The sequence below is a fragment of the Amblyomma mixtum genome, chromosome 10 (assembly GCF_055824585.1).
Source record: "Amblyomma mixtum isolate Tamu chromosome 10, ASM5582458v1, whole genome shotgun sequence".
NCBI classification, from domain to species: Eukaryota; Metazoa; Arthropoda; class Arachnida; order Ixodida; family Ixodidae; genus Amblyomma; species Amblyomma mixtum.
This window is the reverse complement of record NC_143021.1, coordinates 178,221,489-178,235,999: the sequence shown is the minus strand read 5'-3', so window position 1 is coordinate 178,235,999 and position 14,511 is coordinate 178,221,489. Positions and strand designations below refer to the sequence as shown.

The 14,511-nt window shown below is 45.8% G+C and overlaps 2 protein-coding genes across 3 annotated transcripts in view; one reads left to right on the top strand and one right to left on the bottom strand.

The window, feature by feature from the left end:
• The first annotated feature begins 1,801 nt into the window (after nt 1-1,801).
• Nucleotides 1,802-2,340, top strand: Tim9a (translocase of inner membrane 9). The gene has a single exon (XM_089563878.1). The coding sequence runs from the start codon at nt 1,825-1,827 to the stop codon at nt 2,098-2,100; it is 276 nt and encodes a 91-aa protein (XP_089420004.1). The 5' UTR covers nt 1,802-1,824; the 3' UTR covers nt 2,101-2,340.
• A 2,141-nt stretch (nt 2,341-4,481) lies between these two features.
• LOC149327861 (regulator of chromosome condensation-like) overlaps nt 4,482-14,511 on the bottom strand; it is a 28,909-nt gene continuing 18,879 nt past the window's right edge. For both annotated transcript variants that reach the window (XM_089563210.1, XM_089563211.1), the window contains one exon: nt 4,482-10,779. In XM_089563210.1, the coding sequence (XP_089419336.1) occupies nt 10,622-10,779 (158 nt within the window). In that variant the 3' untranslated portion in view covers nt 4,482-10,621. The remainder of the gene's footprint in view (nt 10,780-14,511) is intronic.

The following is a 14,511-nucleotide window of genomic DNA, read 5'->3' as shown; positions in this document are numbered from 1 at the left end:
AGTGTACGGACTGGAAACCGGCACTTCTAAGCAGATTTCTGCTCTGTCGTGTCGTTTGTCGTCGCCTTTTACGTGCGATATCATCTATGATAATTTTATGCATCAGAATGTAGATCTATTGATTTGACTCAGTGGAGTAGTAACTGGATAGGCGAGCTGCAGACTGAAGGTTGTCCCAACGGAGCGCGTGTTTTCGATCACCATGTACAGAGGGCAAAACGCATGCCTAGAACAACCAAACTGTGTGTTCCGGAGCTCCCAAAGCTGCTGCGACCAAGAAAGCCAAAAATGACGATGAAATTCTATGAGTTTAATAGCACATGTTTACATCCAGACCATTTTTAACCAAATCTTATGGCTAGTTATCGCGTGTTACGCCCGAAACGCGCTCAGAGCGTGTTCTAGACATGCGTTTTGCCCTCTGTAGGTGTTCGGCACCCTTGCGCTGAGCTTGCTCTTGTTCCCATTAAACACATTTCATGCAGAGGATTGTAAGCACGACCGCTACCGATTTCAGCTGCTTTTTCCGCACGCATGTTAGAGGTATCTGGGGAAAGGTTTATCTATAGTATCTTTCTGCTGTTGGTATCTACCTTAGCTTGGTTTGGTTTATTAAGGTTTTACGTCCCAAAGCGACTCAGGCTATGAGGGACGCCGTAGTGAAGGGCTCCGGAAATTTCGACCACCTGGGGTTCTTTAACGTGCACTGACATCGCACAATACACGGGCCTCTAGAATTTCGCCTCCTTCGAAATTCGGCCGCCGCGGCCGGGATCGAACCCGCGTCTTTTGGGCCAGAGCAGAGAGCCGTAACCACTGAGCCACCGCAGCGGTGCGGTATCTACATTATTCATAGGAAAATATGCGCGATTTCATTACATTTTCCACACTTAGCCAAACGCCTACGCAACGCTCTCACACGCGGCGAGAGCTCCTGAATAAAATAACCCGACTTCGGACCTCAGAATTAGTGAAAGCTGGATTAGCTGCTCATATCTATTCAAGCTTTTATAAATTAAGCGGAAGTACGTTTTTATGCACCAGGTTGCATAAACCATGACAAAATTTGTTTTCTGTTGGCGCTGCGACTCAGTTGAGCTCACAGCGGTAATTTGTTGATGAACTGGCGCGGCGACAAGAAAGCCGTTTGTGGAAGGGGGGGGGGGGGGGGGGGGGCTTTATGGCCGGCAGGAAGGAATAAGAGGGCATGGGAATTGGAACTGCATACTAGCCGCACACCTAATTCTTGATATTGAATAAAAAGTTTCTTTGCGGTGGAGCACCAAGACGGAATTCGATTAAGCACGAGCGCGTTCTAAGCGCCGGCACAATTAACTTGAATGTCAAACTAAATGTCATTAAAACGCGTCAATGTTATCGCTTTGATAACGTAAATACTTCCTGCAACACAGCCACACAGCGGAAGTATGCTCGACAATGTTTTTTTAGCGCCCGAAGCGCGGCTATATGCAGGCGCGGCCGCGGAACTACCGCAGCCCCGCAGTCCCCAACGAAACGCCCGCACCGCGACGCGCCAGTCGGTGCAAAATGGCCGCGCCCAGGAGAGGCTCAAAAATCTGGTCTTATTAAAAATAAGAGAACACAAAAGTAAAAATCTGATGTCTATGGTTTTACTGCAGCGCCATCTGCGATCACTCGCTGCCTTGCGTCAACTGTTTAGGCACACGGCTAGCAAACGTTTTCAACTATTAGTAAACATAACGCACCTATAACTCTGTTCAGTTATTATACTGAACATTTTAGGACAAGAAAAATATTTGGAGTTCGAAACTGAGGCGTTTCAACAGAAACGTGCATACAAAAATGGCGGCGGCCATGGCAGCAGCAGACCCGCAAGCGGAGCAAATCAAGCAGTTCAAAGACTTTCTCGTTTCCTACAACAAGCTTTCAGAGCTTTGCTTCACCGACTGCGTGCACGACTTCACTGTGCGTCACGTGCGGGACAAAGAGGACAAGTGCGCCATGAACTGCATGGAGAAGTACATGAAGATGAACCAGCGCATATCGCAACGCTTCCAGGAGTTCCAGATGCAGACCAACGAGGCGGCCATGGCAGCGGCACAAAAAGGATTGCACTAGCCTCGCCGACTCGAGGAGGTGCGAGTGACATTCCTAACAGTGCACCGCGGCTTCCTGGAGTTCTGCTGTTCGGCCGGTATCCAGCGACACCCTTTGCTTGAGTATCGAGGCACGCGAGCCGTGCTTGTGGAGTGGTGTGTGTAGGCGCGTGGCAGCCGCACGACTGAATGACCCGGCTACACAGCTTGACAACTGGGTTTACCTGGCTAGCTAGTTTATAATAAAACCTGAAGGCCCGCATTGTTCTCTCTCAAGGTTTTCTTGGTGTTGGTCTGCTAGGAGGTCTTATATCCCGAATTCTGCACCGTCGGTTTGGTTTAGTTTGGTTTATGGGGTTTAACGTCCCAAAGCGACAAAGGCTATGAGAGAGGCCGTAGTGAAGGGCTCCGGAAATTTCGACCACCTGGGGTTCTTTAACGTGCACTGACATCGCACAGTACACGGGCCTGTGTTATTCAGGCTAGTCTTTCAGGAGCCATATTTGGACACAGCTTTCTGCAGTTGTGAAGCTATGACCATTAAGTGGATTAATGAAGCCACAGACAGTCATTCTTGAGAGTGAAATTCGCAGGCCCACTTGTGTGCTGCTATAGTTGGGCTCAGGTCGGTGCAGTGCATATTGGAGTAGAACGAAGGGGCACATCAGTCGGAACAGGTATTTATGCAACGATACAAGGTGCAACTCTAACGCGGAAGTTTCTGGACGTTTGTCCTTTCGTAGGAAGATGACTGCATTTTACAAGTCTAACATGCGAGACAAAAAAGTACGGTAACGGGAATGAGAAGCTCAACTTAAGGGAAAGGCAACTGCTAAAGCTGACTAATACCGCCACTCCACCGAAAAGCGAAGGAAGACATTCGGGCAGGTCCATGTTGCATCCTGGAAGATAAGCACTGCACAGAGGGGCAATGGATGAAGGGAGGGGCATGGGAAAATGCTAACCTACGACTGAAGTCATTTAAATGGAGGCCACCCCAATCCAAAAATACTTGAGAACAAAATTTCAGATATGTCACTCGGTCTGCCTGCCTTGGACACCAGAAATTCAAATTCTTTGCATAATATCATAGAACATGTGTTTACACAACCTTGCATCTTTCTTCTATGTTGCACTATTCTGTCTTTAGTCCCTACTAAAACGACTGAACTGTTGAGATATACAATCAGCACAGCCATGTTCAGCCCTCCCATACTTGACCTTAGCAGAGTATGGGTGGTTACCTTTCTGCGAAGTTTCTTCGCTGAAGACTTATTGCAGGTACATATGAAGCAGAATGCACTCATATCCAGCAGTGTGCTTGAGATCGAAATTCAGCACGCAACTTTGCTGTTCTCCCGATACAAAGAACACTCAACATGTCCGGATGGCGTAAGCAGCGACATTCGAGCAGGCCTACTACATCTGCTTTTGCACACAACAGCAAGCAGTACACACGTGCAGAATTGAAACAGCCATACATATTGGCCTAATTCAAATGTCATTTCTAATATTGGTCAATTTGAATTCCAGTGGGAAAAGCAAGCGTGTATTTTATTGGTTATAAGCAATGAATGACTTAATTTCCAGAGTTTAATTGCAAACACTGCCAACATTTGTGGTGTTCACTTGCAATGCTTGCGAGCATTTTGTTCCAATAAGCAAGTGAACTGAGGCAGTGTAACGTCACCCTTCTTTGCCTACCGTGCTGAGTGGAACATCCAGCTCAGAAAAACCCACCTACCATAAAAGAACAGCAACCACAGCACTTGAGCGAGGCATCTCAATGTACCCTCGAGACTATGAGAGACTTTAAAACACTTTGCCCCGTCCACTCAACAATGGGTCCACAGAAACAAGCGATGAAACTTTAGCAGTATTTTTAAGTGTTGCAAGGGTCAATTCTCAACATCTACAATGGCGATAACCTAAGAGGGAAGCAGAAAGTATCCTTGAAACAAGCCATTATTAGGCCAAGAGGCAGGATTAGGTCTCGAAATACATAAAAACCTCTGCTAAATGTGAACAGATTTCTCATGATTCAAGTTTGAATCGTGAGAGAACAGAGTGCACTTCGGTTTGGCCTAGTTTGTACACATTATGAAAGCAAGTGTTTATCGGTTGGTTTAGGTTTGGTTTATGGGGTTTAACGTCCCAAAGCAACTAAGGCTATGAGAGACGCCGTAGAGGAGGGCTCCGGAAATTTCGACCACCTGGGGTTCTTTAACGCGCACTGACATCGCACAGTACACGGGCCTCTAGAATTTCTCCTCCAAAGAAATTCAACTGGCGCGGCCGGGATCGAACCCACGTCTTTCTGGCCAGCAGCCGAGCACCATAACCACTGAGCCACCGCGGCGGCAAGTATTTATCGCACAAAAGGATGGACAGAGACACACAAGCTGGCCGCCAACTACCAAAGGAAGTTTATTGTCAAGAAGCCCTTTTTTTTTTATACATCCAAACAGTGCCAAGTACAAATCATACCTTGAGAGAACAGGCAGAACACAGATCCTTGCATGACACCATAATGAAAGGCATGCACACATTTTACAGTAACTTGCATGAGAAGTACTAAGATTATCGGTGCCTGTGTAGGTTTGGAGATTATGCTTATTTTGGGACATATTCCAATCAGATCAGCCATTGAGTTGAAATCTCCATCTTTCAATGTGCGGCCATCGTTACCACCCAGTGAACAAAGCCATTATGACAGCATGGCAAAAAAAATTGATTAGTCAGCAAGGCCACTGAGAAGTTGCCAGTGTTAACAGATTACCACCAGTGAAATGAAGTTTATAAGCTGAAAGTTAAAAAAGGACAAAAAATATACAGGGTCTGCTACCGCCAGCAATCCACCTTTCTCGCACAGCCACTCCAGGATGCGCTCGTCTCCTTCTCGAGCCCCACTGGCTGGAAACAAACCGCTAACTCCTACTGCACAAGCACAGTTCATTAGCGACAGGCACAAGAAAAAGGTGGCGGTAGCTCTCAAGAACTCAATTGACACTTTACAGTTCGCACCTTATGGAACTGAATCACGACTGCATCGCCCACATGCATGTTTAAACCAATTTTATAAGTAGCAAACGAATTTTCCCACATTTCCCACAGGGTGCCACATCTTTGGATGTTCAAAGCAAACTGCAGTGACAGCAACGCTTTCTTTGTTGTTGCAGGTCCCAGAGGTTAGGTCACTTCCACCAGCGATCACTGTGTCCTCTTCACCCAATGCCAAGAGTTTGACCCAAGGGGCAGGAAAATATATTCCCTTTCAATTTTTCATTACCTTGATTTTCCCTGCAATAACTGCGTTTTTTTGTAGTCGAATAAACATAAACATGGCCACATGGGGCCACGCAATGGATTTTTAGAGCCCAGCTCTTTGGGGCCTGTTTGTGCGAGCGTTGCCGTCACTGTTGTAACCAGCAGCCAACACTTTAGTAGCGCTTTAAGCTGGGAAACCATTGGAAAACAAAAGAAAGGAGCATAACTGCCCTTTTGGAACAGTGGACACCTCAATCCTGCTTAAGCTATGTGGTGGTAGTGACAGATGTGTGTTGCATGCCTTGGCATATTAAGGAAAGGAAGTCCGCATAACTGGCTCCCTGGGTCAGTGGACGCTTGAATCCTGCTTATACAGTCAAGTCCACTTATAACAATACTGGTTATAACAATATATCGGATATAACAATGGTCGGCCACGGCACCATCAGCTTTGCCATGTATTCTATGGTAAAATAAACTGCTTATAGCAATGCTGTCAAGGCACATTATTGGTTATAACAATTAAATCTGACAATTGAGTGTCAACCATTACAGAAAAAGAAAGGAAATGCTACAACCACACCAGCAAAACCATGCTTACAACACAAAAGCGTGCATGTGTGGGGCCGACCAATGGACTAAGCTGGCGCAGCAACGCCACGAAAGCAAAAGAGGCAGGTGTCATCGCGTCAGGAGAGCTGCTGCATTGCTGCATTGGCTACACGTGCCATGCGTACCCCCAATCAGTCAGTGAAGCGCGCGTGCATGCAGCCAGCGCCGTTTTGTCTCTTGTCAGCTGTCACCGCACCCTTGGTTCTGCATGCTTCTTGAATTTCCCATAAGAATAGCTTCCAAAAAGCCGGCTTGATTCCTGTGATGTTTAGGTGTGCAAAGCTCCCGCTGGCGCAGTGATGGCGGTGCTTTGGTCATCGGTGAACGGTGAACATTGTTCCGGTTCCCTGAAGTTCGATTTAACGAGCTTTTACAGGCATTAGAACAATCAAACCCCTCTGGGTATTTACTGTCAATAAATGCTCTGAAGTTTATCATCCTTTCTTTTTTTTCGGCACAACCCTGTTATAACAATTATTGGTTATAACAATGGTATTTCCATGGCACTTGAATATTGTTATAAGTGGGCTTGACTGTAGCTACATGGGGTGATGAGAGAAAGATATGGGCTGCAGGCACTGAAAGCATTGTGCCAGAAACAGGTGCTGAAGCCATAGGCGGTCAGTGTTCATTGGCCTGGGCGTTCATCATGTACATTGGCATTGTTTTACACTCGGACCATTTTGAGGAAAGGAAGTGCACATAACTGGCCCCCTGGGTCAGTTGACACCTGAATCCTGCTTATAGGTACATGGGCTGATGAGACAGATGTGGGCTGCATGCTTAGCACTTCCTTCATGGCAATCAAGAACTGTTAATGGAGCCTTTCTTGAAGAAAAATGTGTGAAAGATAACAAGTTGTCTGCAATTGTACACACGTCTTGCTCGAATTCTTTGCCTCAATCTATTGAAAAGCTGAAACAGCTGATGAGTTGAGCTCAAATTTCGCATTAGGAAGTAACTTAATCATCGGCAATTTTTTTTATTACTAAGAATGGTAGTATTTTGATAAAGCTGTGTCAGTGCCCCTTCAGGAATTTTAACTTTGTGAAGACAACATACCATGTTAATAATAGATATTTTACGCTGTGCAGCCTACCACAGCATTTGTTTTCAAAATGGTCCACTATAACGCGACACGCCCAATGCGATTCAAGCACCAAGGTTTTTTTTTTTGGTCCCATTTGTGATGCGCATGCCTAATTTGATCACCAGCACTAGCCGCTATCCAAATTTCGAAGAATAATGCTTGCTCGTCTTGTACCTGCTAAGAACATAAGACACTGGACCCATCATCGGCACTCTACTTCCAACACATTTGCCTGGCCCTGCTGATATCGCAAGCAGCCATCTCAACAAGCGGCACAAAAAGATAAAATGAAGTCAGAGCAGTATAAACAGCCTAAAGTTAATAGAGAATACCTAAGTAATTTGCGATTCGCTGATGACATTGCCTTGCTATGTCACCTAGGACATGAACTGCAAAGCACGACCAATGAGTTAAGACAGGCAGAGCAGAACGGTCGCGATAAAAATTATCATGCAGAAAACCAAAGTAATGTTCAATAGTCTAGCAAAGTAACAGCAGTTCGCAATTGGTAGCGAGGTGCTGGAAGTAGTAAGAGAATATGTCTACTTAGGGCAGGTAGTGACAACTGATCCAGATCATGAGAGGGAAATAACCAGAAGAATAAGAATGGGGTGGAGTGCATATGGCAGGTTCTCCCAGATCATGAATGCCAATTTACCAATATCCATCAATAGAAAAATATACAATTGCTGTATCTTACCGGTATTCACCTTTGGGGCAGAAATGTGGAGGCTAACAAAGAGGGTTCAGCTTAAGTTAAGGACAAAGCAGCAAGCTATGGAAAGAAAAATTATGGGTGTAACACTACGAGATCGGAAGTGGGTGGAGTGGGTGAGGGAACTAACGCGGGTTAATGACATCATACTGAAATCAAGAGGAAGAAATGGGTTTGGGCAGGGCATGTAATGCGAAGGCAAAATAACCACTGGTCCTTAAGGGTAATGGATTCCAAGAGACGGCAAGCATAGCAAGGGGTGGCAGAAAGTTAGGCGGGAGGATGAGATTAAGAATTTTGCGGGGATACGGTGGCTGCAACTGGCAAAGGACAGGGTTAATTGGAGAGACGTGGGAGAGGCTTTTGCCCTGCAATGAGCGTAGCCAGGCTGATGATGATGAGATGCCTCCAAAACAAAGCACACGTAATATTTATTTGAAACTCAGTATAGCTGACTGCATGAAAAAGCACGAGTCAGACCATGCACTGGCAAGGAGTTCAACACAGACAGTACAAGTTTAAGGATGCGAGCTTTGTGAATAGTGAATAATTTCTGCAAGCGAAGGATGGAAGGCAGTAACCCAATTCACTACGTGTGAATTCAATAAGAGTGTTGCAGAAGTAGAAGAAAGTTAAATGGCGCAGTATTATCAGTTAAAACTCAAGCCGTGCCGCCGCGGTGGCTCAGTGGTTATGGCGCTCGGCTGCTGACCCGAAAGACGCAGGTTCAATCACGGCCGCAGCGGTAGAATTTCGATGGAGGTGAAATTCTTGAGGCCCGTGTACTGTGCGATGTCAGTGCACACTAAAACAACCCCAGGAGGTCAAAATTTCCGGAGCCCTTCACTACGGCATCCCTCATAGCCTGAGTCGCTTTGGGACGTTAAACCCCAAATAAAACAATAAAACTCAAGCTGTGCTGCAAGCGTTTTTTTAGCTTGTTTTACGCACGAGCAGCATTACATTCGCTGGCTCATGCTAACCTGTAGTGCTTAATGCAAAAAAACTGCGCTTCTAGTTATGCCATTTGCCCGTTGTACAAGAGTCTTCATCATTGTGTCATATTTTAAATTCCCTCCAAAGTGCATGTCGACCGCTTACTGCTCTGCTTTCAAGCCTGCAGCTCTCAAACGCAAAATAGCAATTCCTTCCCTTTCTCTTTTATTCCTTTCCACTGTCGAGGAATGAGACTGCTTTGCTCACATGAGGTTGCCATCATCCACACAAACAAGCACGAGTTCATCGTGAAACTTTAAAATATCTGCGATTCAAACCAGGCCAGCCCCAGAAAGAGTCCTCTGCAACGCCGCCGTGTTGGATGCAATGAGGTGCCCCCTCTAGGTTGTGAATATCACCAATACTCTAGAAATTACAGCAATCGTTAGAACGATGAAAATCACCGACACCAATAAAATCATTGAAGATTAAAAAAAAAAAAATGTGACCTGACAAACTTCAGCTGGTACAATAGGCACCCAACCTGCACATGTGTGCTCTGCCAGTCTTTTGCACTAAAACATTTTTTCTCTAGTAGCTATATATGCCACTGAAAATTACCCTCCACTCAGGCAGCTACCACCCTCTCAACTCTTCATCCAGGCACCTTGTCTCATGCGCCACTTCCCTGCATTTTTTTGCAGCACCCACTTTATTTCCACCACCTCTGTTCAACTAAATGCTCACTCCACTCATACACAAACCAGCACGCAGGTGGGAAATGAAGCAACTCAACCACATTTTCTACGATACCATTACACTGCTACTGCTCATGGGCTGAATTCTTGTCACATAGGAAATTGGTAGAGTTCGAAATATAGCAACACTTTTTAAGAGACCGCTGACATTTGTTTCGTCTAATGTGTCCAGTCTACAGTTGTCGCGCACTGCCTTCGAGCAATGCCGTGTAGCCTTTGTGTCTGCTTGACCACCCATGCCCGGCTTTCCACTCCTGCTTAATTCATACGCTACGCCCCGTGCTGGCAGCAATCTTCAAGCCTGCTGCGAGCTTCTCTGGTTCATAACCTTGACAGTTTGCCAACAGCCATTCCAACAGAAAAAACAGACAATTCCCCCCAGGGGTTTAACATGCGCCAACTCCACACAGGTACACCAGAACAGTGGTCATAAAAAATTTCAGAAGCCCTGCAACTTCACTACTACGAGGTTTAGCTGATGCAAGAAGGCAGGCTTATGGGTAGGTATTGGCAGCTTTAAGTTAGAGGGCTAATTAGTGTGTTGATTCGACTGGATGGTACACATTCCTGTAGCCGAACTGAGCGGCTCATTCACGAACGTGTTCATCACAGTCACAATGCATTTCCTTCATGAATCACCGGTTGTCAGCAATCCCTTAGCCGCCAATACTACAAAGCGGACTCGATACACTGGGGAAAAAAAAAATATATAAAACTAGGCACACAGCAGCACACACTGCCTCCAAGAACTATGCAGTAATGCAAGCCCAAAACATTAGCTTTCAGCCAGAAGAGAGGCAGGGCTTAAATAATTTTGCAGAGCTGTCCTTGTAATAATCTTTTCAAATTACACATTAATTACAGTGAGACTGACCCGAATGCCCTCCTCTAAGGCCATCTCTGTGAATCAAGTGGATTCGAACGCATTTGTAAAATTCTTTTAAGCTTCCTCGAGGAGTCACACTGACAATGCTCCACTTCATTCCTGGTTGCCTCAGAGAGGCCCAAATGGGATTTTGCAGGGACGGGACCAGGTGACAACGCAACAACCATTTTATACACCAGCGAAGCTAAATTTGACACCCCTCTTCTCATGCCAGCAAGGCACCAATTGTCCTAAGTGTAAAACCGTTAAAGGAAAGAGAAACTATGCGAGCTGCCTGCGTCACGAAGCAAGGATGACCGTGTGCTGGCCTCCGCCAGACACCACGAGCGCTTTCCTGCCCGCCAGCTTTCCCGCAACGACTTGCGGTTCAAACGAGTCTTCGTCGCCCCCAAGGCCCAACTGGCCATTCGTGCCGAAACCCCAGGAGTGCAGGCGACCTGCAAGACAGAGAAAATAGAAAACAAAAATTAAGTTGAAAAAAAAAACCAGGAAAAAATTAAGCACGAAAAGCATAGAAAAACAAAGCTACAAAGGGAAAGCAGGAGATGAGACTTCAACTTTCATTCAAGGCATGCTAAGCGTATTGGCGATTTTCACGAAATAGATGCCACAAACTAGTCTTGATTGGCACTGATGGAATAGCTTCATTTGCTCCATTGCATGAGTCATTTGCCAGCATCTTCAGCCCTCCGAGTTTAGCTGCAAGAAATCTATACAAGAAAAGTTCATAAACTCGAACTTCTAGGGACCGGAAAAAAATGGTCAAACGATCCAAAGTTCGAACTATCGAATGACCCAAAAAAACTGGAAAGAACCGCTTTCATTGCAGTAAATTTTCTTGGTGAAAGACTGCACAATGGTTATCTGCTTCTTAGATGGGCACAGCATGACCGCAACTATTCTTTACATTTCCATCGATGCCTCGATGTCATGAAACTGACTTCGGCAGCAGTTTCTGGTGAAACCATACGAGATACTCCTAGTGCATTTGGGTGCGGAAAGAAACAAACAAAAAAACAGAATGCTTATTAGCAAAAACTTTGTTGTAATGGAACCGCACTTTGAAAACGGTGCATTGTAGAGGGGAATAATTGCATTGCTTTATATAGATGAGGAATCGGAAATACTTCGCTGTGATGGAAATTTTGTTTCAGCAACTTTGTCGTAGCTGGCTTTGACTGTGCTTTCAGTGTCTAAATCTGGTGCAATTTGTTTTTTAGGGCAGCACTAAAATGAGGATTATAACTCCTCCACAATGCACAGTTTCCAGAGCACATTTCTAACATCAATTTTAGCTTTATATTTCTAGCTATAAATTAGAATAACTACAGTGCTTCCTTGGAGCACCTGGACAGACAGCTTGATCTTGAAAAACTGACCACAAAAATTGGGCAGGAGGAGAGGGGAGATCAAAAACACTAATTCTGAGATGCAATGGTGCCAAATCTACCCCTCTGCCTTCCAGGTCCACAAACACGATTGAACCATTGTGCAGTAAAACCTCGTTAAGGGGGGACGAGGGTCTTGAACTAACTTTTTTATTTATGGCTAGAATCAAATGAAATTTTACACACAGATGCACTTTTCTCTTCATTAATTGTCTGCATTTTCTCTTCATTTCTTCTCCATGCATTTTCTCTTCTGATTCCAAATATGTAATCATAATTGAGCTGGTGGTCTTAAATCTTACAAAGTCTAGAATGTAATTAGGTAATTTCTTGCGCAGCTTTAATGAACTTTCTCATTGCACTGTGTTGCTTTTATTTACACGAATTTATAGCCAGAGAGTTCCCATACCTGATGACATTCTTCGTTTTTCTCTAAAGGCATGTCATCCTGATATACTATGTTGAGAGTAAAAGGTCACAGTATTTGACACTGCTACGTTACGCCAATTGTAAATTGCTATTTATACGTGCCGTAAACAAAAAAAAAAGTAAGAATGTCAGCAGGTATGGAAATTTGCTGGCTATCAATTCATGTAATTAAAAGCAACAAAATTCAGTGAGAAAGTTCATTAGCGAGCTGTGTAAGCAATTACGTAATTACACTCTAGACTTTGAGATAACTTTTGATCTAAGACCACCAGCTCAATTATGATTACATTTTTGAAATCAGAGAAGAAAAACGCATCTGTGTGCAAAATTTCATGACATTCTAGCCACAAATAAAAAGGAGAGTTTTAAGACCCTCGTCCCCCCTTAATTCGGACTTCAAGGGACCGCGAAGGCTATCCGAATTATTCGAGGCTCCTCATCAACAAATAGCCCTTCAAAATTGCCATAAATTGTTGACATCATAGTAAATTTATTTGGCGTAACCCAGGACAGTGGTCATCTGCTTCTGAGATGAAAACTGCGCGTAAACAAAGATTTTCTGAAAAACATTAGATAACGCTGCATGCACCCATTCGGGAGGATTGTTAACGCACAACTGCACCAGAATGATAAAAGCCACCGCGGCCTCGTTCATGGTGTGACAAGGTAGCAGTGTAGCCTCCCCACAAACGGAGTTGTCACGCGTGAACAGCCGCACAAACTGAACAGCACGTGAAGAGCGCGCATATTCACCCCGATAAAATAACTGAAGAATCATGCGAATGCTACTAAGGGAAACGCGTCACCGTCGGGATGGCACGACTCCTTCTGGTGAGAAATGAAAATACAGTAAAACCTCGCTCACCCGGATCTCGATAACTCGGAAATTCGGTTAACTCGGACACGCACCGCGGTCCCAGCAAAAATGTGTGTAGAATGGTGTTAAACGCTTGTTAACTCGGCAGCATTTAGCCACGTATCGGTTAACTCGGACAACCCCGCCGAGAGCTATCGAAACGTCCATACTCGGCGGCCCGAATGTTCAAACACCCCTAACCGACGACGAAGCCGGCGCAGCCGAGGAGAGCCGCACAAACCGAAACAAGACGAGAAACGGCCACAGGAGGCGAGAGATGTGATGATGATAGTGAGAGAGCGATCAGTGGCCAGGTGGCGCTAGCCACCACCCAGCGCACTGGTCGAGCATTCCGCCATCCAGCAAGCACTAAAAGTTGCAAAGGACGACGGGACGGCTTGCTAGGCTTACTTTGTCACCGGATCTACGCGCGCGCTGCTCAGCCCATTCGACCCACGCTACGCCTGCGCTGCAGCTGTGTAGTTTTGAGAGTGTGCGAAAAGCCGTGTTGTGTGCGGACTCGTGCCCGTTGCGTTCGACTTCTGGTGCGTGCTGTAACTGCCGCCACGTCTACGCTGACGCTGCAGCTGCTTTTTTTTTTTTTTACTTGCGAGTGTGACAAGCCGCATTGCGCGCGGACTGGTGCGTGCTGTCTCTGCCGTCACGCTTTGCTGTCTCTGCCTTCACGCTTTGCTTTTATGGCGGCTGCCCCCCCAGCGAAGCGGCAACAGCAGCCGGCCAATAATGACATCATATCGGAAGTGCTCGGCGGGGAGGAGAATGAGTGTTCCGATGATGAAAATCCAGATCAGCCGCCACGACGTCGCACTGTACAGGAGGCCGCCGAGGCTCTCGCCGTTCTAGAGGAATTCTGCGTAGAATCCCGTGACAGTGAGCGTGCGAACCATCACCTGATGGTGTTGAGAAAGATCGTTGTAGCGCAGATTCCGGCGACGAAACAAACGAAAATAACGCAGTTTTTAAAGCAATAAAGGTATGTTCATGCTGCGTACATTTGTTTCTCGTTTTCTTGGTACATTCGATAATCCGGAATTCAGTTAACTCAGACATTTTTCCCAGTCCCGTGAGATCCGGGTTAACGAGGTTTTACTGTACCAGTGACGCATCAATCAGCGTGCGAAACTACGCGAAACTGTACTCAGCCAGCCAGCCGATGCACTGCCACCATATCCATGGTCTGGAACGAAGCTCGGCAAAAGAAAACCGAAAAAACAGCGTCGCACAATTTTTCGCCACCAGGGCCCTCTAAATTTCGTCACACCTGCCGTTGCCTGCTACAAAAGGTGCGCGGGCGCCCCCTCAGACACATTTGACAAGACTTGAAATATTAACATGATCGCTCGCAGTGTCGTTCATGCAGCGACATTGCCTCCGCTTGGAAGCATGTCCGACGCCACAGAGTTACATGGCCGTTGGCAGGGACCATGTCAGCAGTCCTAATTATACGAATTTTCCAATTAACAGGAGTCGAACTA

Excerpts from the sequence above, each read along its gene's own strand:
- Tim9a (XM_089563878.1), top strand. The coding sequence starts at position 1,825 with ATGGCGGCGGCCATGGCAGCAGCAGACCCGCAAGCGGAGCAAATCAAG.